We start from the raw sequence: 23,394 nt of genomic DNA, 5'->3' as shown, positions 1-23,394 counted from the left end.
AGAATATGTTCCCTGTGGCTAGGACTTATTTCACTCACTGTACTCCTCCCAACTACCTGGAACAGAGATGGAGAAAGAATGGGCAATTAATAAATACTCAACTGACTCTCAGCTCAGACATTCTCTGCACTGTGTGCAAAGGGCAATGATGAAGCCACATAGAGACCCACAAACTTTGGGTCAAGAAATCCTGGTAGAAATAAGCCTCCTGTGTGACCCTCAGCTCAGTCTCAGTTTCCTCTTCCATGATATGAGAATAAATATAATTCCTTCCTCACAGGCTTATTGTGAGGAGCAAACAAGATAGTAGAGGAAAAGCACTTCACAAGTTTTAAAGTGATACATGAACATAGATTATTATATTATCATTAATTTTATTGAATTTTTATTATATTTATTATAATATTATTGTTACATTTTTATTATTTATTTTCAAAACATATGCAAGGATAATTTTTCACCACTGACCCTTGAAAAACCTTGTGTTCCAATTTTCTCCCTTCCCCCCCCACCCCTCTCCTAGATAGCAAGTAATCCAATATATTATCATTATTATTAAGGGCCATTCTAGTTCTAACATTTGTATGTTCTAAGGCTTCTCCCACCCCTGACATTCCATGTTCTAAGGTCCCTCCCAGATGACATTCCATGGTCTAAGATCCTTCCCAGCTCTGCCATGTTCTAAGATCCTTCCCAGCTGACATTCCATGTTCTAAAGTCCCTCCCAGCTCTGACATTCCAGGCTCTAAGGGCCCCTCCCAGCCTCTGATGTTCCATGTTCTAAGGTCCTTCCCAGCTCTGACATTTCATGTTCTAAGGTCCCCCCTAGCCCTAACACCCTATAAACACAGGATTTTCTTATCCACTGTTCCTACTGCTACAAGGAACTTATCTTATTGTCTCTGAATCACTTCCTCTCCCCTGCATGGATTAGGAAAACTTCCCTCCCCCTGCCACAGGAGAAGCTCCTTCTCTCACAGCCCCCCAGACATGCCCTGCTGGGGAGCTTTGTAAGCCCCCCAAACAGAGACCTAGTGGAATCCCCACTCAGGAACAGAAAATAAGTCCTTCAAGATCTAACTCAGGAGCAAAGAAGTAAAGGAACACCCCGAGGCACCCGTGCTGGACTGAAAGCCTGCACCTATCTAGCACTCACTATAAAAGGTGAAAAAGATCAGTAAGTTGGGTTGGCAAGGGCCACCCTTGTTTTCTAGATCCAAACTATCCACCGACATCTAGAGACCCACAGAATGACAATCATGTAAATGAAAACAGAAAAATGACACTGAACACAGTGTAATTTCAATGACCAAGTTTGGCCCTGAAAACAAAAAAAGGAGAGAATGCATCATCCTCCCTTCTTGCGGAGACGGAGCTTGTGGGTGTAGAACATTTCATATTCTATCAGATACAGTTGACATTTCGGTTGTTTTTGCTACACTACTTCCCTTCCCCCTTCTTTGTTAGAAGAGTTGGTTCACTGGAAAGGTGAGGGGGAGGGACAGAGGCAGAAATTAAAATGCGGTCATCATTTATTTTATATAGTCTGAGAAACTCTAGCCATGGCAATAATAGAGGCAATAGGCACAAAGAAGAAAAAGATGATTACTTTTGGCAAACAATATCAAGTCTTCAGGAGCGCTAAAGATTCAATGAAAAATTAACTGAAATATCTTCAGCAAAGTAGCAGAAGAAAAAATAACAAACCTACAAAATAACCAGCCTTTCTGCATATTAACAACATAAGTCAGCCAGAAGAGATAGAAAGAGAAATTGTGTTCCAAAGAACTACACAATGCATAAAAGATTTCAGAGTACACCTGGCAAGACCAGAAAGGAATACAACTACAAACTCTCTACAGAAATAGAAACAAACGTGTATTTAGAAAGATAATTAATGTTTGTATTTGGGCTATGTCAATATACGAATAAAAATATCCCTTAAATTAATATCTATTGCCATACCAACATTTCAACAAATTACTTTATATTATTACTAATTATTATTATTACTTATTACTACTTATAGAGTCAGAAAAATAATGAAACTAATCTAAAGGAACAAAAATCTCAAGGGAGTTAATGAAAAAAATGGGAAAGAAGAGGGCCTAGAGTATCAGATCTCAAACTATACTACAATGCAATAATCATGAAAATAATTTGATGCTGGTTAAGACATAAAAAAGTCAATCAGTGGGGCAGATTATGTACACTAATCATATAATCAAATGAACACAGTAGACTAATGGTTGGTAAACCCCCAGCCCCTCATAACCAAGGTAACTTACTATCTGACCAGAGGAACAGGCAAAGAAATACCATTCACAACTATAGGTAGAGAGAGTTATTAGCCAAATTAGAAATATGGAGACTCTAACAGTTTGATTTTAAAAAAGAGATAATTTTGATTACATCAAATTAAAAAGCTTCTACATAAACAATCAATGCAGCTAAAATTGGAAAGGAAATAATTAACTGAGAATTATATTTACAGCAAATGTCACCGACAAAGTTCTGATAGCCAAAATATATACAGAACTGATTTACATGTATAAAGACAAAAGTCATTCCTCAATAGACAAATAATCATAGCATAACAGGCTGTTGTCAAAAGAGACAAGGAATCAACAACTATATACAAAAGAAATCTCCAGACCAAAAAAAAAAAAAAAAAATGCAAATTCTAATTCTAAAGTCTTACCTTATATCTATTAGACTGGCAAAGAAGACAAAAAGGGAAAATAAAATCTGTTGATGGAGCTGTGAGATGACAGAGATAATAATGCTCTATTGGCTAAGCTATAAATTGACCCAAACATTCTGGAAAACAACTTGGATCCAAATACTATTATATTCTACTAGTGATCATACTATTAGTAATCATACACACCAAACAAATAAAAGGAAGAGGAAAAGGATACACATATACAAAAATATTTATAGTGGTATGTAAAAATATTTTTATATATATTTATATTTACAAAAATATTTTTCACTTGTTATTATATCAAAGAGCTAGAAACAAAGTAGGTACTCATCAATTGGGGGATGAAAAAATTACAAATGTTCACAATATATTATAATGTTATTTTGCATATAACACTGGTGGAGTGCTATATGACCAAAGGGTGGAACCAGAGAAATAAGAGCATCTATAAGGACAGCTGTAGAGTTAGAACAATTTATACAATGATTACAGTTATAGAGAAAAAGAACTTTGAAAGACCTAAGGTCTTGGATCAAAATAATATCCAATCCAGAGGACCAATGATAAAACATGCTTTCCACCTTGTGCCATACAGTATGTTATGCTCTAGATGTACAGAGCCAAATTTTTAGACACAGACAGGTAGATTTATTCTGCTTGATTGGTTGAGTTGTTATGAAAGAAGGTTGTTGAGTTGTTTTCGGGGGGAAGAGGTAGAATTATTTATAATGTTCACTTTAAAAAGAAAGAAGCACCAATGAATCATTTAATGAAGATGTACTGAAAAGATCAGAATTACATTCAGAGAGCAACAAAGACAAATGAGAAATAGAAAACTAATATGCTGAACTGAGGATTTGCCTTTTAAAGAGTTGCTGTGGTAATGAATTTCCAGTTTAATATATAGTCACATTTTCTGTTCTTCTTTGTATATGAAAACACATGTTCATATTTGTTAATGTTTGTCAAGGTCAAATTTTTTCTCAAAGGAAAAAGAAATTTCTTTTAAGGAAACAAAGATTTATATTTTTTAAAGGCGCCAATAAATTTCTTAAGGAATATCAGAACTAGAAAGAAACTTAGAATAGAAAACATAGATAAGATAGAATATAAAATAGAAGAGCTGAAAGAGACTTTACAAAACATTGAGTCCAACCATCTAAATGGGAAAAATAAATGATTTCTTCAAAATTACTTTATGACATTAGCAATAAAAGAGCAAAGGCTAGAACCCAGAGCAGAACTCCTTACTCCCAAACCAGTGCTCCTATCAATAAACTCCACAACTAGTTCAGTAGGGTGGAGTGTTATACAAATAAGGTACCAGATTAGATTGGATTTATAGAGATCTTTAGGTTTGCAAAGTATTTTAAATATATATATTTGATCCCCACAACAAACTCAGGAGATAAGCACTATTATTATATCCCATTTTACAGATGAGGAAACTGAGGCAAACAGGTTAAGTGACTGGCCCAGGTTCACATAGCCAATAAGTGTCAAAGGCTGGATGTGACTTCAGGTCTTTCTGACTCCAACTCCATTCTTTTGTACTTAGCTGAGAGAGGCAAAGGAGAACTCCAGATAAAGAGTACCAGGAAAATTTGAGAAGAGAAATAACACTTGTAGGAGGGGGAAGGGCGAGGGAAGAGCTTGAATAAAGGAAGGAATCAAGGAGGAAGTGGCAGCAGAACTGGGCAACAGTATCTCTTGGCCACATTTGACCACATGGAGCTTGAAATAATTAACCCTATCAGTTGTGGACGGGAATAGGTCACTAAATTCTTTTTCTCTGAATGTTGCACCCATGCTATTTATAGTGAGTTTCACTATTCTGTATCTGGAAGGGTCCTTCTAACTAACAAAGACTCATCTTGTTAACTCCCCAGTTTTAAAGATGAGTGAAGACCCAGAGAGTGGGAGGGATTTGCTCCAGATCACCACAGCCAGATAATATGAAAGGATCATAAATTAGAAATCAGAAGGGAATTACGGAGGGCACCGAGTCCCAAGTCAGTATCCCCTTGTCATAGGAGGGAACTCGGATCCGGAGATGGGACACAACCCGCCAAGAGCCATAAAGGCAATAACAGAATTGGTATTAGAACCCAGGACCCCCCGTTCCCCACCTGGGGTTCTTTCCATGTCACCACAGTGCCTGCCCCCCTTTTCCAAAGAGATGAATCTCTGAAAAGTTCTAGACAAAGAGAACTTTTGTAACTCAAATCCCGGTTTCCCTGAGGACCGGCTTCCAGCCTCATTATCCCAAGTCTTTTTATCTTCACATCTTTCCTCCATTGATCTTCAGCTGGCAGAAGCATCTAAAGCTTTGACTTTGTTTCTCTGCCCAGGCCTCTCTGACAAACAGCTAATGATCTAGAAAGACTTAAATACACTCCAGGGAGTCACTATAGGAAGCAAATGTGTGGAAAATTTCTTTCTGATGGGAATCCTAGAGCAGAGCCCTCCTGCCTCTCCTGAAGCATTCAGCACTCCTCGATGGCCAATAGTTAGGGAGGGCCCCTCTCCCCATCACCCCCCATTCAAGTCCAAAGGCATTCAATAAATATTTATGGAATGAATTAATTTTCCCCATTATTTCTTCTAATAAGGGACAACCATCCTAATGATATATAAGATATAGAATGAAGAAAAGAAACTAGCATTTATTAAGTGCCTACTATGTGCTAAAGGTTTTACAGAATCAATTAATCTTCCCCGTTATTTCTTCTCATAAGGGACAACCATCCTTATGGCATACAGGATATAGAATGAAGAAAAGAAACTAGCATTTATTAAGTGCCTACTATGTGCTAAAGGTTTTACAGAATCAATTAATCTTCCCCGTTATTTCTTCTCATAAGGGACAACCATCCTTATGACATACAGGATATAGAATGAAGAAAAAAAAATAGCATTAATTAAGTGCCTACTATGTGCTAAAGGTTTTATAAATACTATCTCATCTGATCCTCGCAACAATCCTGGGAGATAGGTGCTATTATTTATTACCCTTGTTTCACAGTTGAATAAACTGAGACAGAGAGAAATTAAATGACTTGCCCAGGATCACATAACTATCAGTTAAATATCTGAAGCAGGATTTGAACTGAAGTTCTTGACTCCAGGGCCAGTGCCTCTAATAAAACTTAATTTTTAAAAAGAAGTCTAAGTGGGGCCGCTATATGGCGCAGTGGATAAAGCACCCATCTTGGAATCAGGACCCAAGTTCAAATCCAACCTCAGACATTTAACACTAACTGAATTACAGGCTGAGAGGATGGCTGCAGGGAAACATATCCACATAACTATGAATATGAATGTACAGTTAATAACTATAGAAGATTAAACTTGATATTTATAAATGTATTTTTTATGTATGGCTGTGTGATCTTGGGAAAACTACTTTTTGGCCACTGTGTAGAGACTGAATTACAGGCTGAGAGGATGGCTGCAGGGAAACATATCCACATAACTATGAATATGAATGTACAGTTAATAACTATAGAAGATTAAACTTGATATTTATAAATGTATTTTTTATGTATGGCTGTGTGATCTTGGGAAAACTACTTCCCTCCTGGTGCCTGGTGGTATCCCCACCTGTGAAATGTAGTTGCACCTACCCATAATCCCATTTTACCAAGAAGACAGAACTTTTGAACCCGAGACTGCTGAGCCAGCCACATGTCACACTAAGTATGGAATCAACATGGTGAGCCCTGGTCAGAAAGAGATCAGGTCAAAGCTCCTATGCCAATCAGAGTGGGATCGAGCCTGCAATTCCAGCCTGGGAGAGCTGGGGAAAACCAGTCTTTAAATAAAATAAAATGAGGGCATTTAACTGTATCATCTCATGGGTTCCTTCCAGGTCTAACATTTCTGTTCTAGGGTCCCTCCCAACTCTGTCATTCTAGGTTTTAGAGTCACAGAATAACAGTCTTGGGCTTAGACGGCGCCTCAGAAAGCATTTCTAATCCAACTCATATCTGAAAAACAAAAATTCTTTCTGCAACTTATCTGACCTGCCTTACCTTGAAAAGCCTGAATAAGGGAGAACTCCATACCTCCTGGCACAATCCTTTCCAGTCCTTTCCAACATCTAGGCAACATAGATCCTTTCTGGGAATCTGCACTATTCACCAGACTTTTTTAAAAACCATTAATGACTAACTCATTTTAACACCTGGTTATTGTCCCTGTGTGTTAGCCCAAAAGGTTGAACAGGAACATCCTACCTGTTTTTCGTGATCCTTACCATGACCTTTCTTCAAATGGAATCTTTTAGAGTCATCTGTCAACATACAGCATGTTTCAAAAGTCTACACACAGTACTGATAACTTAAAACTCTGCTAAGACTTTAGGAATATTTTATATTTATGAACAAGATTGACTAGGATGAAACATTCACCATCTAACAAAAGACACCACTATTCCCCACATAAGTGTTTTTGTCAAGGATACCCAAACATCCTTCCTGATACCCAGGTTCACAATCTTTCATCCTCCATAGTAAATCTATTTTCCCTGTATAACAATTTCCATCAGGTGCCCCCTTCATTCAAGCCTTAATCACCTTACCTAGAATGATCTTAAACTCTGTTCAGTCTCTTCTACCTTCCAATTCAATTTTCACAGATGCCAAATTAATACTCCTTTTTTTTTTAATTCTTATTTTTTCAACTGACCAAAGTCTGCTTTCTAACTCTCTCACCTCCTTTGCCTCTTCTCCAAAGAAAGAAAATAAAGTCTTTATAACAAATACATATACAAAAACAAATTCCCACATTAGACATGTCCAAAAAATATACATATCTCAATTGTACTCTGAATCTACCCCTCTCTGTCAGGAGGTGGGTCTTCTGGATCTGTGGATAGTGACTGCTTTGGTCAGATTCAATTTGGGGCAATTAATATTCCTAAGCACAAGTCTGATCATGTTATTCCTCTTCTCAAGAAATTTCAATGGCTCCCTACTACCTCTAAAATAAATATGAACTTCTCTCTTTAGCATTTAAATTCCTTCCTAAAGCTTACTGTCAATGTGACCTTGCAAATCCCTAACCTCTCAGAACCCACCTCATTTGTAAAATGAGGAAGTGGATTATATGATGAACAAGTTCCTTTCTACTTCTAGAGCTATGATCTGGACCAGAGATTTAATCCTAAACTATCTTTCCAAACTTTTTCTTATTGCTTCCTCCCTCATCCCTAATCTTCCTCTACCGTCCATCATATCCTCTTATGATATGGACTACTTACTATGGCAATACCTGTTGAGCCACCTCCCAATTTTGCCTAGGGTGAAAATATTCTTTCTTCTCACCTACACTTCTTAGCCAGTCTCCTCCAAGAAGCTCCCCCTGTTATTAGTACTTCCCACCATCACTAACTTGAAATAACACTTAGTCAGCAGGATGATTTCAGATTGGCCTGAAGAGAGTTACATGACCTAATGCTGAGTGAAGTGAGCAGAACTAGGAGATCATTGGACAAGGCAACAGCAAGATTATATGATGATCAATTCTGATGGACGGAGCTCTTTTCCACATTGAGATGATTCTGACCAGTTCCAATGGTCTTGTCATCTGCATCCAGAAAGAGACTGTGAGGACTGAATCGGGATCACAACATAATATTTTCACTTTTTTTGTTGCTGTTATTTGCTTGCATTTTGTTTTCTCTCTCATATTTTTCCCTTTTTGAGCCGATATTTTTTCTTGTGCAACATATTTGTGGAAATATCTATAGAAGAATTGCACGTGTTTATCATAGAGGGACATGGGGAGAAGATGGGGATGAGAGAGAGAAAAAAATTTGGAACACAAGGTTTTGCAAGGGTGAATGTTGAAAATTATCTATGCATGTGTTTTGAAAATAAAAAGCTTTAAGAAAAAATCCCACTGTGAAAAAAGAAAAAAATAAATATCATCTAGTTTAAATGTGGTTATCTACTCCATAGTATTTCCCACTGGAACATGGGCTCATTAGAAGAAAAGACTTAGAGAAACTGCGCCAGATGGCAGCCATATTAGTCAATACTGTATTAGACTATTTAAAATAACTACATAGTGTAAGGTTGGAATATTGCTGTGTTCTACAAATGATGAATTGTTGGATTTTTTAAAATATGGAAAGACTTGGATATATGAAAGATGATGTTATCCACCTTTAGAGAAATAAGGGACAAACAAATGAAGCAGACCTTACACAGATGTACATTCGTACATGTGTGTGATTATATAGAGGTGTGTGTGTGTGTGTGTGTGTGTGTGTAACCATGCTTAATTGTAGCTTGGGTGGGAGGGGAAGAAAGAATAAAGTAAAAAGTATATGGTAGAGAAAAAAAGAAAACCTACAAGAAAGTGGACAGCTCTGAAACACAATGTGTATGTAGTATTTATTATATAGGCTTGCTTGAAATGGAAATTTATTGTTTCATATTTTGAATCCTCTCATGTTCTGCTGTGCACATGGCAATGTTTTTCCTTCTTTTTCTATTTAATTTTTAAATAAATAAATGAAAAAAGAAGAAAGGAGGAGGAGGAGAAAGGTGGGAGAATAAGAAAGGAGGAGGAGAAGAAAGGAGGGAGAAGAGGAGGAGGAGGGAAATAGAGGGAGAAGGGAGAAAAGGAGGAAGAAGGAGGAAAAAGAGAAAGAGAAAGATAAGGAAGACTGTTCCTCCTTATAATCCCAATGCTTTGGGTAGTGTCCAGCACATAGTAAGTACTATTAAATTGAATTGAGGAATGGTGAGTAGAAGGCAAGAGAAAATTCTAAACATAAATAACTCCCAGATCTATCCATGAATAAAGCATATCATGGGTCAGTGTTAGAGCTGAAGATGCCCCAGATGTCATCTGATCAACATTCAGGTAACAAATGGGAAAAATAAGGCCCAAAAAGTAAAGCTCTTGCCCCAGAGTGACACAGGACTTGAACCTTCTGACCCAACCTTGGCATTCTCTCCAGCTACTTCACACTGCGCTCATCAGCCAATGAGGTTCTGAGAAGAGGAAAGTAAATTGTCCTAGGTTTGAATCCTGGTGTTGTCACTCTAAACTGTGTGACCAGGACAAATCACTCCATCCCTCAGTTTTCCCATCTGCAATATAGGGGTGATAGGCATTGTACTATTTCACAAAGGTATTGAGAGAAAAGTCTTTTGTACCAGAGAGAATAATTTTTAAAAAGAGCTACACTGCAACTGGTGTCCTGGAAAGGACAACTGTCATTCATTTATTCAACAAGGAGTTATTATTCAATAAGTATTTTTAATTAAAGAAATAATTATAATAATAATAAAAATTTCTTTTTATTTTCAAAATACATACATGGATAATTTTCAACATTCACCCTTACCAAATCTTGTGTTCTAATTTTTTCCCTCCCTTCCCTCAACCTCCTCCCTTAGACAACAAGTGATCCAATAGTGATAATATATGTTAAACAAATGCAATTCTTCTATATATATTTCTACAAATATCATCAATAAGTACTTAAGCACCTACTATGTGCCCAGCACAGTCTCTGGGCATCCAAAGACCAAAATAATAATAATTGATACTTTAAAGAGTTTACATAAAGGAGGGGGGAAAAAGGGAGGAAGAAGTAGAACAGAAGAGGGGAAGAAAGAGGAGAAAGTGGAAGGGAGGAGGAGGAGAAGAGAAGGCACCACTTGGAGACAGAAAAACCCAGGCTCAACTATACCAAACTGCTTACCTTCTCAATAAGAGAAGGCTAGGGGAGGAGGAAGAGAGAGAGAGAAGAGGGAAATAGGAAACTCAAAGATATTTTTTAAAGAATTTTTTAAATTGTTTTTACATATATTTGGGAGGAATAAAATAATAATTTTTTTAAAGCCTGACTTCAAGACCTATCACTAACAATTATTAATTTCATCATCTCATATCACAATAACCTCTCAGTGGCCCCAAGGCAATTCTCAGAGATTAAAATTTAGATTCAGAATTTGCAAGTTGACAAGAATCTCCCCACAATTTCCTATATAACAAAAATCACTGATTGGACTACTCTTTCTATTATATTATATTATATTATAGTAATGTCTGACATTTAAGGGCCTCTTATTCTACCCTTTAAGAAAGCATGCCTTGAAGAATACAGAGAAACATGGGAAAACTTATCAGAACTGTTCCAAAAGGAAGTAAGCAGAAGAAAGGACACAATACATAATGCTACAGATGGAGGTACCAACAACAAAAATGAATGCGTTGTCATTAGAATGATCAAGTTTATCGATGAAGAAATGAGAAATTGGACTCTCTTTCCTACTTTGGGAGGGCAGGAGACTGTGGATAGGGAATGCTGCATATACCATCAGACTCAACTGATGCTGCTTAGTTTTGCTGGACTTTTTCCTTCTTCTCTTTTTTATTCTTTGCGATAAGGTTGGCTCTCTGGGTAAGGAAAGGAGGAGAGAGAGATCTGGAAATTCAAATAATGTACAAACTAAAAGATAGGGGTAAAAATTATTTTCCCACTCTAAAATACAGAAAGTGCACCTGATTTCTTTTTCTCTCCTCAAACACAGACTAAATCATTTAAGTAACCCCTGTCAGATTCTTTGGCAAATCCTGTTTTCTAATCCATAAAACAGGAACAACATAGTCCACTTTATGGCAATATGAGAGAAAATTCTCTTAGCACCATGCTATCCAATGCTCCAAATGCAGTTAAGTGCCAAGATCAATGCTACTATAGAAACAAATGAGAAAGTAGGCAAGGCCTCTCTCAACCTCCTATTTCCAACAATTAAAACCAAGAGTTCTTTATTTATTTCCTTTTTTTTTTTTTTTTTTTTTTTTTTTTTTAAGTTTCAGCTTTAGGTTCTAAAATAATGCCTCTAGGCCCTCAGTAGAAAAATCCAAATCAGACGATCATAAGAGAGTGGGAATGTTCCAATACTAAGACCTTTTTTGGGGGGAGAGGCGGGGGGGGAAGAGGGGAGGAGGAGACATGAAAGTCCCTTAACTTGACTCTCTGGCTTCCCTTTCTCATCAGTCCCAGAACTCTAGAAGCACCTTGAGCTTCTAGATCAGGGGATAAGGATAACATCACAACATTATTATGAATTCTCTTCCAATAGAAAGACTACTACAAACTTCACTTTACAGATAAGGAAACCAAAGCCCCGGAGAGTAAAATGCAGAGACTCACAGACAAGTAAGGAGCCAAGGAAGGCTTCTGATCCCAGACCTTGGGCTCTTTCCACACTTCCCACCAATATCAGGTGTTTTTAACTGGGGACTATGGGTAATTTTCAGAATGTCCATGAATTTGCAAGGGGATGGGGAGAGTGGACAGGGGAATGGCATTTTACTTTCATTAATCTGTCACTGAAATTTAATTTAGTAAAAACGTGATTCTGAGAAGGGATCCATAGACCCCACCAGACAACTCGCCAGGCCCCTGCCATACACACAAACATTACTAAGCCTGAACTTTAGCTCAGGAGGTTCTGAAATTCTAGGGCTTCATTCTAAGCACCTCTGGGCAGCATGCTCTGGTGCTCAATATTGACAATGAGGATTACTGGTATGACTAATGAAAATAAAATATTGTTTGCCTCCTCTCAGAAACGGCAGCAGAGTACAGCTTCCCTCTAGAAGGGAGGAGGAAAAGTGGAACTGAAAATTATTTGCATTGTTAAAATTAGATATTTTTTTGTGGGAGCCAATTCTGTTTAGCTTTGAGAAATTTTTTTTTTTTCTAATTCACTCTTACTCCCCCCAACCAAGCCCAGAAATTTACATAGCATGGAAATTCTTTGACAATGGGAAGGGTGTAGCTGTCACTAATGAGGAAGTACATAACAGATTTCTTATCTCAGCAGTTTGGGTCCACAGCAGAACTAGAGGGGCGACAGAGAGATGTTTAGAAATTTGGATGCAAGCCATGCTTGGGAGGAGGGAAGGAGACACAGAAAAGGGTCCCCAGTCCTGGAACACCTAGTTTAGCTGCCTAGAGGATTAAGTTTTAATTTAGGGACTCTCTCTAACTTCTTCTCCCAAACCCCTTAATTGTACTTTGGAAATAAGAATAAAACTGTTGTAAAATCATGAAACATGTACATAAAACAGTTCACTGGGGGAAATGAACTGTTAAAGACCTGGCTTCAAAGGTTAACTGTTCTTTAACAGCTGAACAACCTTAGCCAACCTTGTCAACACCCAAAGCTTCCCCTTACTACTTGAATGACTTTGGGCAAGTCATGACCCCCCGTCTCTGGGTCTCAGTTTCTTTTTCTATAAAATAGGTCAGAGGGTAAGGAGGAGATGGATGCTGTGGTGTCTAAAAGGCTTTCTGGCTAAGGAGGTCTGTACCCCATAATAATAATGACTTACATTTCTAAAGCCAGCATCCCAAAGTGCCAACTCATTGTCAGTTTCCTCTATATTTTAAGGAGCCTTCTCATTCTAAAACTAATAACAAAGAATGGCAGAACTTAGAGTCCAAAAGGATCTGAGACACTGGCTAATTCTACCCTCAAGTCAACAAAACCGTAGGAGATAGGGCATTGGTTTCCAAATCATCAGGGGAGCTCTCTTAGCACAAATATACACAAAAAGCTAGAAATGTGGGTTAGGATTACACACTTACTGGAGGTTTGGCCCTAAGGAAGTCATTTAACTTCTCAACACCCCAAGAAAAGCTCTAAGACTGTAATAGTGCAGTGGGGAGAAGAAGATTGAATGAGTATTTATTGAGCAACCATTGTATCTAAAACCAAAGTAGACAAGTAGCCAGGTCTCACCTCACTTAGCAAACAACAATTAAGTGACCCCCAAGTGGATGAACAGAGTGGGCTACAATGATGCATCAGAAACCGGAATTCAATTCAATAATGGCTACATTGTGAAGGGAAACAAAAATGAAACAATCCCCAACCAAGGCGGGGCTCACAATCTACCTACCCAGCCAAGGAAATGTCAAATGACCACAAAGTGTATTGGGTTGGGGGATGAGGGGAGAAAGGGTTTGAGAAGAAAAGCCCGAAGTCATCACATCATAGATTTAGAGCTGGAAAAGACCTGAGACAGTAGGTTCAATGGCCACATTTTCCAGTTGAATGTCAGGAAGGTTAACTACCTCATAAGTAATCTATTACAGGCGAGATTTGAACCCAATTCTGATGACTCCAGACTCTTTCCAAAGTACTGAGACCTCCTGGATTCAAGACTTAACACAAGTCATTGACCATCTCTCCTCCAAGCAACTTACATGCAAACTGTCGATCTTCATGATGGAAAGAATTTCTATTCTCGGTCACCGCACCAAGTCACATCTGAACCAAAAATATTACACACACACACACACAAAACACGGTAACAGTTCCTACCCTCAAAGAGCTTAGATCTTACTAGAAATAGCAAGAGTTCACATTTTCTATAGGAGTCTGCAAAAACCTTTACACCCATCATCGCATTTGATTTTCACAAGAGTTGCTATTGAATCTTATTTCTCCTAAGAGTAACACAGAAAAATGTCACCCACCCTCATCGCTCCCCCCTCAACAGTGGACAATTCAAAATCATTCCTCTCCAACAGAGACCTCACAAGGAATCACCAAAAATAACACTGATGATTTTCAAGCCTAAACTCAAAATCTCAGGCCAATTTCCCAACAACAATAATCCCAACATCCAGGAGCTAGCCACCACCCCCACCCACCCAACCAGCCACCCAAACTAACCCACGTGACTCACATGGAGCCAGGACTCTCCAGCAGCAATGGAGGAGAAATGGAGTATTTTGGTTACTGTCTGTTTTGCAGGGAGGGGAACTGCACCTCTGGAAGGAGGCTTAAATTCATGTCCTAACCATAAACCAATTTGCTATGGTTTTTTTTTAAACTATCTGCAAACAAAATAAATCCCTTTGCCTTTTCTCCCATCCTTTATTTTGAAAAAAAAAAAAAAAAAAAAACACTCAACTTTTTAATAGAAATTTAATCAGAAAATTCAAAGAGTTCAGTTAAAACATTTCTAATCTTCTGAATGGCCAAGGTTTATGAATTATCCCATGTTAAGTTCATGATAAACATAATCCAACATTCTGGCTCACCCAGGAAACAGTCAAGCAAAGAAAAGATGTGTAAGACATAGAAGAGGGAGAAATATCTTGCTCCTCCTGCCTAGCTTTAATATTTTAGCACATAGGCACGATGTATTACTCAAAGAAACCTTTAGAGCTGCAGTGCATTGAAATGATAGTTCAATTTATTAAGCTACCTACTATGCACTTCACAAGGTGCTAATGCTGGGAGAGCAGAGCAGGAGAATGGTACAAAATACTTGCACACTACTGAGGGGAGGTTTATAATCTAAGATGCAGAACAAAAGGAAATTACCAAGGATGAGCAGAAATGGGCGAAGCACATGAAGTAGCACTGAATTTGGAATCAAATCCTGATTATTTACAAATCACTTACAATTGAATGACCTTAAGTAAGTCAATTTCATTCTCAGTAACTGCTCTTACCTATAAAATGAGGGTCTTGCTTCCCTTTCAGATCCCTTTTGGTTTTAATTATACTATCCTATGCTCTATAAGCCAGTAAGGGGCTTGGATCCCTTTCAGATCCCTTTTGGTTTTAATTATACTATCCTATGATCTATAAGTCAGTGAGGTTGGACAGGGTTGTCCAATGGAAAGATGGATTCTTCAAATCCCAGTTCAAACTTTAACTGCCATTTTTCACCTGGGCAGACTCTCTCTGGGGACCTTCATTTCCTCATCAGCAAAACTAGGGAGTTCTACTGGAGAACTTCTAAGTTCAGCTCCAGATCTACAATTTTAAGAAATGCAAAGAGAGAAAAATAGAACTAGGAGGGCTGCAGCACCCAAAGTGATTTCAATGATGCAAAAACATTAAGAGATAATATGGCATTGTGGATGGAGAGGCAGAACCAGGAAGAACTGGATTCATATCCTGCCTCTGACACATACTGGCTATCTGACCTCCTTGGGTTGTAGGAAACTCTAATTCTGTAAATTACAGAGAAGGAACTGGTCTACACTGGGAGAAAGCTTCCTCACCTGGTAGCTCCCTATACCAGTAAAATCACAGGGTCCAGTCTAATCCCTTTAAAATCCCACATTTACACACATCTGAATATGCATCATTCCAGAAATCAAACAACAAAACGCTGATAAATTGCCACTTATCCTTTTGTTTGTGTAAATGTACTTTTGAGTATAAAGCTGATGAAGCACAAAATAAGACAAGAAAGAAGTGGACCCATCTTTGTAAGAGGGAGTTTCCCAGTTTCCACTCTGGAGATTGAGGGAGAGGGTGGAATATGTCTGGCCCTGTTAAATTTTCTCAAAGGCTGGAAAGGGAGGGAGGATGAAAAAAAAAAAAAAAAAAAAAAAAAAAGTAAGCTTGTAAGCTTTGACACGTTGCGGAAGGCCTTACACATGAAACCAGAGCAAGGGGACAAAAATGTTCAGTGAATGGGTGGAGTTTGAGCTATCCTAACCAACATCCCCATGTTGGAATTATCTCTGACCATCTTTCCTCCTCCAAGAAGGAAAATGAGATGCTAGGTTTTCACATGGCTTTTCTGGGCCTACTGCACACTGACCCCACTGCCCTCTGGGCAAACAGAACCATGCCCACTCCAGAAAGTTTCACTAGTTGCATAGTCACCAGCCACTGATAGGTTGCCTCATGCGGTCTGAGCATCTTAAACAGATGCATTCTGGGGAGTAGTGGGGGGAGATTTTCCCAGTACCCTAGGCAGCCCTCTTTCCTAGAACATTTCAATTATTCAATTTGCAAATATAATCTTCATGAAACCCTAGCACACAGGAGGCTTCATAAACATAAACAACAGTTGAGGTGATATGAAAGGGTTAGGCAAAAGAAAAAGTGGATCACAAATGTAAAAAGCTCAAGATTTGGTTTTTAAAAAGACAACCTGGATTTGGGGAATTTTTAAGGTTTTTTTTAAATGTCTAATTTAATAATCAGCCTGGCATAAAAGTGGAAGCTCCTGGAAGCAGGAAGACCTGAAGTCAGTGAGATGCCTTGGGCGGGAGTCTGAAATTAGGGGACCCAAGAGCAAATCCCTCCCTCTCTAACCTTCAGCAAATGATTTAACCTCAGAAGGTCTCTATATTTTCCTCTGTAAAATGGGGGAAAGCAAAAGAGGAGGAGAACTAGATGGAAATTCCCTCTAAGCTATGATCTATCATAATCCTCAGACACATATTGCTTATGTGAACATAAGCCAGACTCGGTATCCCACGAAACTACTTGAGACTTACATAATAAGAGAGTTGCCCATCTTTAAGAGAGGGGATCTCCCAGAATTGCCACACAACAGTTTCTCAAACTAAAGGAAATAATAGGTCTTGTTTCTTAAAAAAAAAAAAAAAAAAAAAAAGTAGGATTAATAATTGCTTCATCTGGTCCATCTCCTTTCTACACATGAGAGAACTGAAACCCAATGGGCTTTACAGCATGACATGTCCAAGGTCATACAAGAAGTAAGCAGCAAAGGCTAAGTCCAAGATTTCAAAGCTGGTGCTATTTCCACTGCTGCTTCTTATTATGAACGAAGGGGAACTTTCTAAGGGAGGCACCCAGATTTGGAGGCAAAGGAACTGAAGTCAAATCTTGGCTATCTTAATGATTATCTTCATGATAACATGATTGAGATTTCCATCTGAATTCAGAACAGGAAAATGGTCTGAAACCATCTACTACTAGCTGGGTGACCATATTACTTCTAAACCTCCCTTTCTCCTGTAAAATGGGATACTAGAGGGCACAGTGGATAGAGTGCTGAGTCTAAAGTTAGGAAGACTCATCATCCTGAGTGCAAATGTGGCCTCAGACACTTATTTACTGTGTGACTCTGGACAAGTCACTTACCCCTATTTGTGTCAATTCCTCATCTGTAAAATGAGTAAATAGAAAAGCATTCTAATGTTTTTGCCAAGAAAACCCCTCTTGGGGTCACAAAGAGATGGATATGACTTAACAACCATAACTCAAGGATAATAATAGTCAATTACATTGTCGAGTTATTCTGAAGATCAGATGAGATAATATAGGTGAAGTATATAAAATATATAAAGCTTTATGTAATTATCACCTGTGATTCTCATAACTATTTCCTTGGAAAAAATCCTAGAAACTAGATAATCTACAAAATCTTTTCCAGGTCTAAATCTATGAGAATATGATGAAGTAGAAAAGAAGGAAATATCTGATCATCAGGTGGTAACGTCAAAGAAGGAAGAATAGGGCAAGAGAAGTTTACCCAAGAGACTGAACTCATTGAATCAAAACAGAGCTCAGCAATCCAGGCAGCTGTGGTGGTAAAAAAATCTGTACAGGTGCCTCTTTCTTGCTTCTCTCCCAAAGTTTTGCTTCTGCTAGGGGTTTAATCAATGTTCACTGAAATGAGATGGATTCTTTCCTTCCCTTAAGACTCATCTCCCCTCATCTGCCAAACCCCCAGGAGAAGCCGATCAGTCAGCAGACCAAATCCTGAGTGTAGCAACAGCTCCTCCCAACTAGGAACAGAACAACCAAGTGCCACTTTACTGTTGTTCAGTCATTTTTCAGTCACGCCAACGCTACATGGCCTCTTTTGGGACTTTCTTGGCAAAGATACTGAGGGGGTTGCCATTTCCTTCTCCTGCTCATTTTGCAGATGAGGAAACCTAGGTAAGCAAGGTTAATTGACTTGCCCAAGATCACACAGCTGCTAAGTGTCTAAGGCCAGATTTGAACTTAGGAAGGGGAGTTTTCGTAACTTCAGGCCTATAATTCTATCCACTGTGTCAGCTCACTAGCTGCCTTTAAGTACCACCTAGATTGCTTCATTCAATGAATATTTATTAAGCCCCTATATTCCAAGTGTCAGGAATATGACAAAACCATTCCTGACCTCAAGAAGTTTATTGGAGGGAGCATGATGTCCTCAAGTGACATCTCCAGTGGTTTCATTCTCATTTGAAGTAGAGGTTGGGGGGGGGGGGTGGGAGGAGGGGATGATTATACCCTTCAGAGTTCTAAAAGGGTAACCCTGAGGGTCCGTAGTTTCTACTACAGAAATTCAAAATCCCCTTTCTATCATACTCCTCAATAGCATTCAGTTTATATCAAGTACAACTGGATTACAGATTACAGCTGAATGCAACTTTAGTAATTGAATCCAAACCATACCCAAAGGATCAAACTGTGCATCTCCTTTGATCCAGCACTGTCACTACTGGGCCTGTATCCCAAAACGATCATAAAAGAATGGAAAGGACCGACATGTGCAAAAATGTTTGTAGCAGCCCTTTTTATAGTGTCAAAGAACTGGAAACTGAGTGGATGTCCAACAACTGGGGAACAACTGAATAAGTTATGGCATATGAATGTAATGGAAATGATGAGCAGGGTGATTTCAGAAAAGCCTGGAAAGACTTACATGAACTGATGTTGAGTGAAGTGAGCAGAACCAGAAGTACATTATACTCAGTAACAGCAAGAATATGTGATGATTAACTAAGATAAATTCAATTCTTTTCAGCCATGCAATGATCCAAGACAATTCCAATACGCTTGGGATGGAAAATGCCATCCACACCCAGAGAGAGAAGTATGGAGACTGAATATGGATCAAAGCATAGTATTTTTATCCTTCTTTTTTTGGGGGAGAGGGGAGATCTTTTTTTTTCTCCTGGTTTTTTCCCGTTTTTTATCGTACAATACGACAAATATGAAAATGTGTTTAAAAGAATTGTATTGTACAATCTATATATCAGATAGCTTGCTGTCTTGGGGAAAGGGGAGATAAAGAAGGGAAAGGAAAAAAAAAGATTGGAACATGAAATTTTATAAAAATGAATGTTGAAAACTATCTTTACATGTATTTAAAAAATAAAACACTATTGAGAAAAAATTCAAAAGGGGGGGAAAGAAATTGAATCTTTTTACGGATTTTTACAGATTATACAGATTTACAGATAAAACAGAAGTTTGGTTTGGATAAATGACTTGCCCAAGATTACAGAGGGATTAACTGGCAAACCAAGATTCAACTCCAGTCAAACATTTCTGCCGTATTCTTTCCACTGGGCAATGTAGAAAATTAAATACAACAAGATTCAACTCCAGTCAAACATTTCTGCCGTATTCTTTCCACTGGGCAATGTAGAAAATTAAATACAAAATGTATATAAGTAACTTCCAAGAAGCTCTTAATGGGTTCTTAATAACTGAATAGTAAATTTAATTGAACTTAACTTGATGGTAGTGTTGAATGGGAGGAGGAAACTAACTTATTAATCAAAAGGCACAGTGAGATAGCAGAATGAGCTGGGAACAGGAGAAACAAGAAGCCTTCTGGATCTAGCCCAGTAATTCCCAGAAGGAGGGTACTAGCAAGTGGAGGAGTCAAGGTAACTTTCCTATTGGAGCAGGCTTTTGAGCTAAACTTGGAAAGAAGTTGGGGATTCTATTCTGTATTCCAGACCTAAGAGGGACAACAGCTTGAGCAAAAGCAAACCTTCACAGAATAGCCAGCAATCCAGTTTGGCTGGCCCAAAGACTGCAAACCTAGTTAGTAATATGAATTAAGCATGAAAAGTTAATCTAGTCAGACTTTGAAGGAGTATAAAAGCCAACTATAGAGATTGTAATCTCTCCTAGAGACAATGGAGCCTCTTTGAACAAGGTGGTGGTAACCTGGGCAGATCTGTTCTTTTTTATTATTATTCCCTTTGGGAAGGATCATGTTGGAGAGAAAGGGCAAAAGGCAGGTGAAGAGCATAAGCAAAACCTGGCCTTGCTCAGGACTTTCCCCCCCTTCATTTGGAGACTTAGAAGGCAGATCCTTTCTAGGCAAATAAATCACTTACTGATGAAACCTTGACAAGTGTGCTTGACCTGACTGTACTTGATGGAGATGTCCATACCAAGTGAGGTTTTCTCAACAACAAACTACAAAGAGAACACCAACTTTCAGTTGTTGAAAAGATTTTAATCTCACTTCCAAATAGCCTGAACTATCCACACCTGTTTTTAGATCCAGCTAAGTGGACCATCTGACCTTGGTTTCATTTCTCTCTGCCTCAGTTGCCCCCTTCTGTGCAATGCCCCACCCTCATGATTTTCTTGCTGTTACAAGGATGCTATGAAAGGATTCGGTTTTGCAAAATTCAAGGCATGAGCTTACCCCAAGAGCAGCTAAAAATTGGGCAAACTGGTAAGAAAAGCTGAAGACACTTGTGGCTTGCACATTTGACTCCTAAAGTACTAGTTCCCAAAAGAAGCTTAGATTGTGCCTCAATCTCCTTCTATAAATGAGGAAACAAGACGAGGGACACAATAACTGGCCCATAGTTTCCCGGGGAAGACAGAACCAAAATTTATCCCTCTTCCTTATTCCAGGGCTCTTTCCACTACTTTCAATGTTATGATTAATAAGTAAATGTCCCCATCCAACACCAGCATCAAATAAAGTTCAATTCAATTTACTGTATTAAGTTTTTAATCGTCCCCTGTGCCCAACACCATTATTCTGGACGATAAGGGAAAGCATATGGCAAGTTTTGCTGAGAGTGAGTCCCAGACTCCACAGACGTTAGTCTGAGAGGATGTCACACAAATAGTGAATTTAAGGGCTCCATTCAAGATCTAACCAAGACATGGGGAAAGACCTTTGGCAAGGACAAATTGGATCGACGACAGATGCATTTAGAAATGGTTTTGAATGAACTGTTGGTGTTAAAACATGATTCTTAATCCGCAACTTCTCTTTTTTCCAGGCTGGGAACGACTCACATCCTCAGCTCACAAAGAGCGAGTCACTGAGAACACTTCTGTCCTAGGAGGGTCAGCTGATTATTTTTTTTTTTTTTGAAGGCTCCATTCCTTCCAAACCTCCTCGCTTCCTTCTGTGGGAAAACACTTAAATATAGTCGAAAAGCCCGTTCTGGCTTGGGGGAAGCCCAGCCGGGGGGGATGGTTCCATGTCAATTCCAGTATCCCGGCTTTCCTGGGACTCCCCCAGCCACCCCCAGCGGTCCCCTCTCCTGGCCTGTCAGAGGCACCGACAGAAAAAACCGGACTAGCTCCCGTCTCCGGGCAGACACGAACCCAGAGACCGTCACCATCAGCACCGCCGGGACCAGATGTGATCCGTTCCAGGAAAACGAATGGGGGTGGGGGGCAGTTTAGAAGAGGGGCAGGGGAAGAACACGGCGTAGGTCCTAAAAAATAAAATCTTCCAGTTCATCCCCGGCTCCCGAATGAATGGCCCTTACAATAGAAACCTGTGGGATGCCTGCCTGCGGCTAACTCCTGGCCGGGCCCAGCTGTCCCCGCGACCCCCGGCCCCAGCCCCAGTGCCGAGAACCCACGTCAGCCCACTCTCCGCCCCCCCCCCCCGGCGGCCGGATGCTACCCCCACCCCAATCACCTCCCGCCTTCCCTCGAGGGCCCCACGCGGGTGGGAGCCCCGTCTCCTCAGTCTCTAAACAGAAGGAGGCGACCTCGGTGGGGGCCCGGGAGGCAGCCCCCGGGCCACTCCAGGTCAGGCTGAGAAAGCCCGGAGCTACGAGCGGCCGGGCCTGGGCGCCACTGGAATGCCGCAGGTGGGGCGCCGGAGCAGGTGCAGGTGGGACCCGCCTCCCGAGGGAGGAGGGGGCGGGGGACGCCCGAGCTGCCCTCCTCCCCCTCCTCCCCGTCCCCCCGCGCCAGCCGCCGCGGCCTCCGCCCCCCCCCCCCGCCCCCGGCCCCAGGCTCACCTGGCAGAAGGCGAGCAGGAGCAGCCCCAGGCGCAGGAGGAGACAGAGCCGAGGCTGCGCCCCCGCCTCCCCGAGCTTGGGGCTCCGCGCGCCCCGGAACCAGCCCGGGAGCGGCGCGGCGCGGCGGGGCCCCGGAGCGGCGGCTTCAGCGGCAGCAGCCTGGGCTCCGGGAGCCGCAGCAGCCTGGGCTCCGGGAGCCGCAGCCGGGGGCCCGGGCCGAGGCCGCCGCCGCCGCCGCCGCCTCCACGTCCTCCGCCTCTTCTCCGCTCCGCCCGCCCCGGGCTTCCCCGGGGACATGGCAGCGGCGGCGGCCACCGGCAGCCTGGGTCTCGGGCGGGCGGGAGCAGCCCCGCGTCCCTCGGCGGAGGCGGCGGCGGCGGCCGGGAGGGCTTCCACGGGGCGGAGCGAGCGGCGCCCACCCCCCGAGCTGCAGCGGCGCGGCGGCGGCCAGGCTCGGGCGGCTCGGGCTCCAGCTGCCGACTCCACGCCTCCTGTGGTTCGGGCTGCGACTGCTCGGTTCCGGCTCGCGCTCGGGCTCCGGTGGCTCCGGAGGCTCCCGCGGCTCGGGCTCCCTGCCGCCGCCGCCGCCGCCGGGAGAAGCCAGCCCCCCCCCCTCCCCCCCCCCCCTCTGTATTCATCGCTTCCTCCCTCCCTCCCTCGCTCCCTCCCTCAGTCCGTCCCTCCCCCTCCCTCTCTGGGCTGGGCTCGCGCGCCGGCCTCCCCTCCCCTCTCCTCCCCTCAGAGATGGGGACCTACCCAGCCCCAGCCCCAGCCCGCTGCTGCTGCCGCAGCCCCCGCCTCCACTGCCGCCTAGGGTGCGGGGCAGCCGCGAGCCAGCCCGCCAGCCTCTCTCCCCCTCGGGGGGGGGGGGGGGGAGGAAGCGCCCCCCTTCTCCTCCCACTCTCAC

General features: G+C 41.2%; 1 protein-coding gene across 3 annotated transcripts in view; it reads right to left on the bottom strand.

Moving 5' to 3' along the window:
- PTPRJ (protein tyrosine phosphatase receptor type J) overlaps positions 1 to 23,098 on the bottom strand; it is a 154,310-nt gene extending 131,212 nt beyond the window's left edge. For all 3 annotated transcript variants that reach the window (XM_031941343.1, XM_031941345.1, XM_031941344.1), the window contains exon 1: positions 22,488 to 23,098. In XM_031941343.1, the coding sequence (XP_031797203.1) occupies positions 22,488 to 22,784 (297 nt within the window). In that variant the 5' untranslated portion in view covers positions 22,785 to 23,098. The remainder of the gene's footprint in view (positions 1 to 22,487) is intronic.
- Positions 23,099 to 23,394: the final 296 nt, after the last annotated feature.

Source organism: Sarcophilus harrisii, chromosome 6 (assembly GCF_902635505.1).
Source record: "Sarcophilus harrisii chromosome 6, mSarHar1.11, whole genome shotgun sequence".
NCBI lineage: Eukaryota > Metazoa > Chordata > Mammalia > Dasyuromorphia > Dasyuridae > Sarcophilus > Sarcophilus harrisii.
Note: the sequence above shows the minus strand (reverse complement) of the source record. Positions and strands in the feature narration are given on the sequence as shown.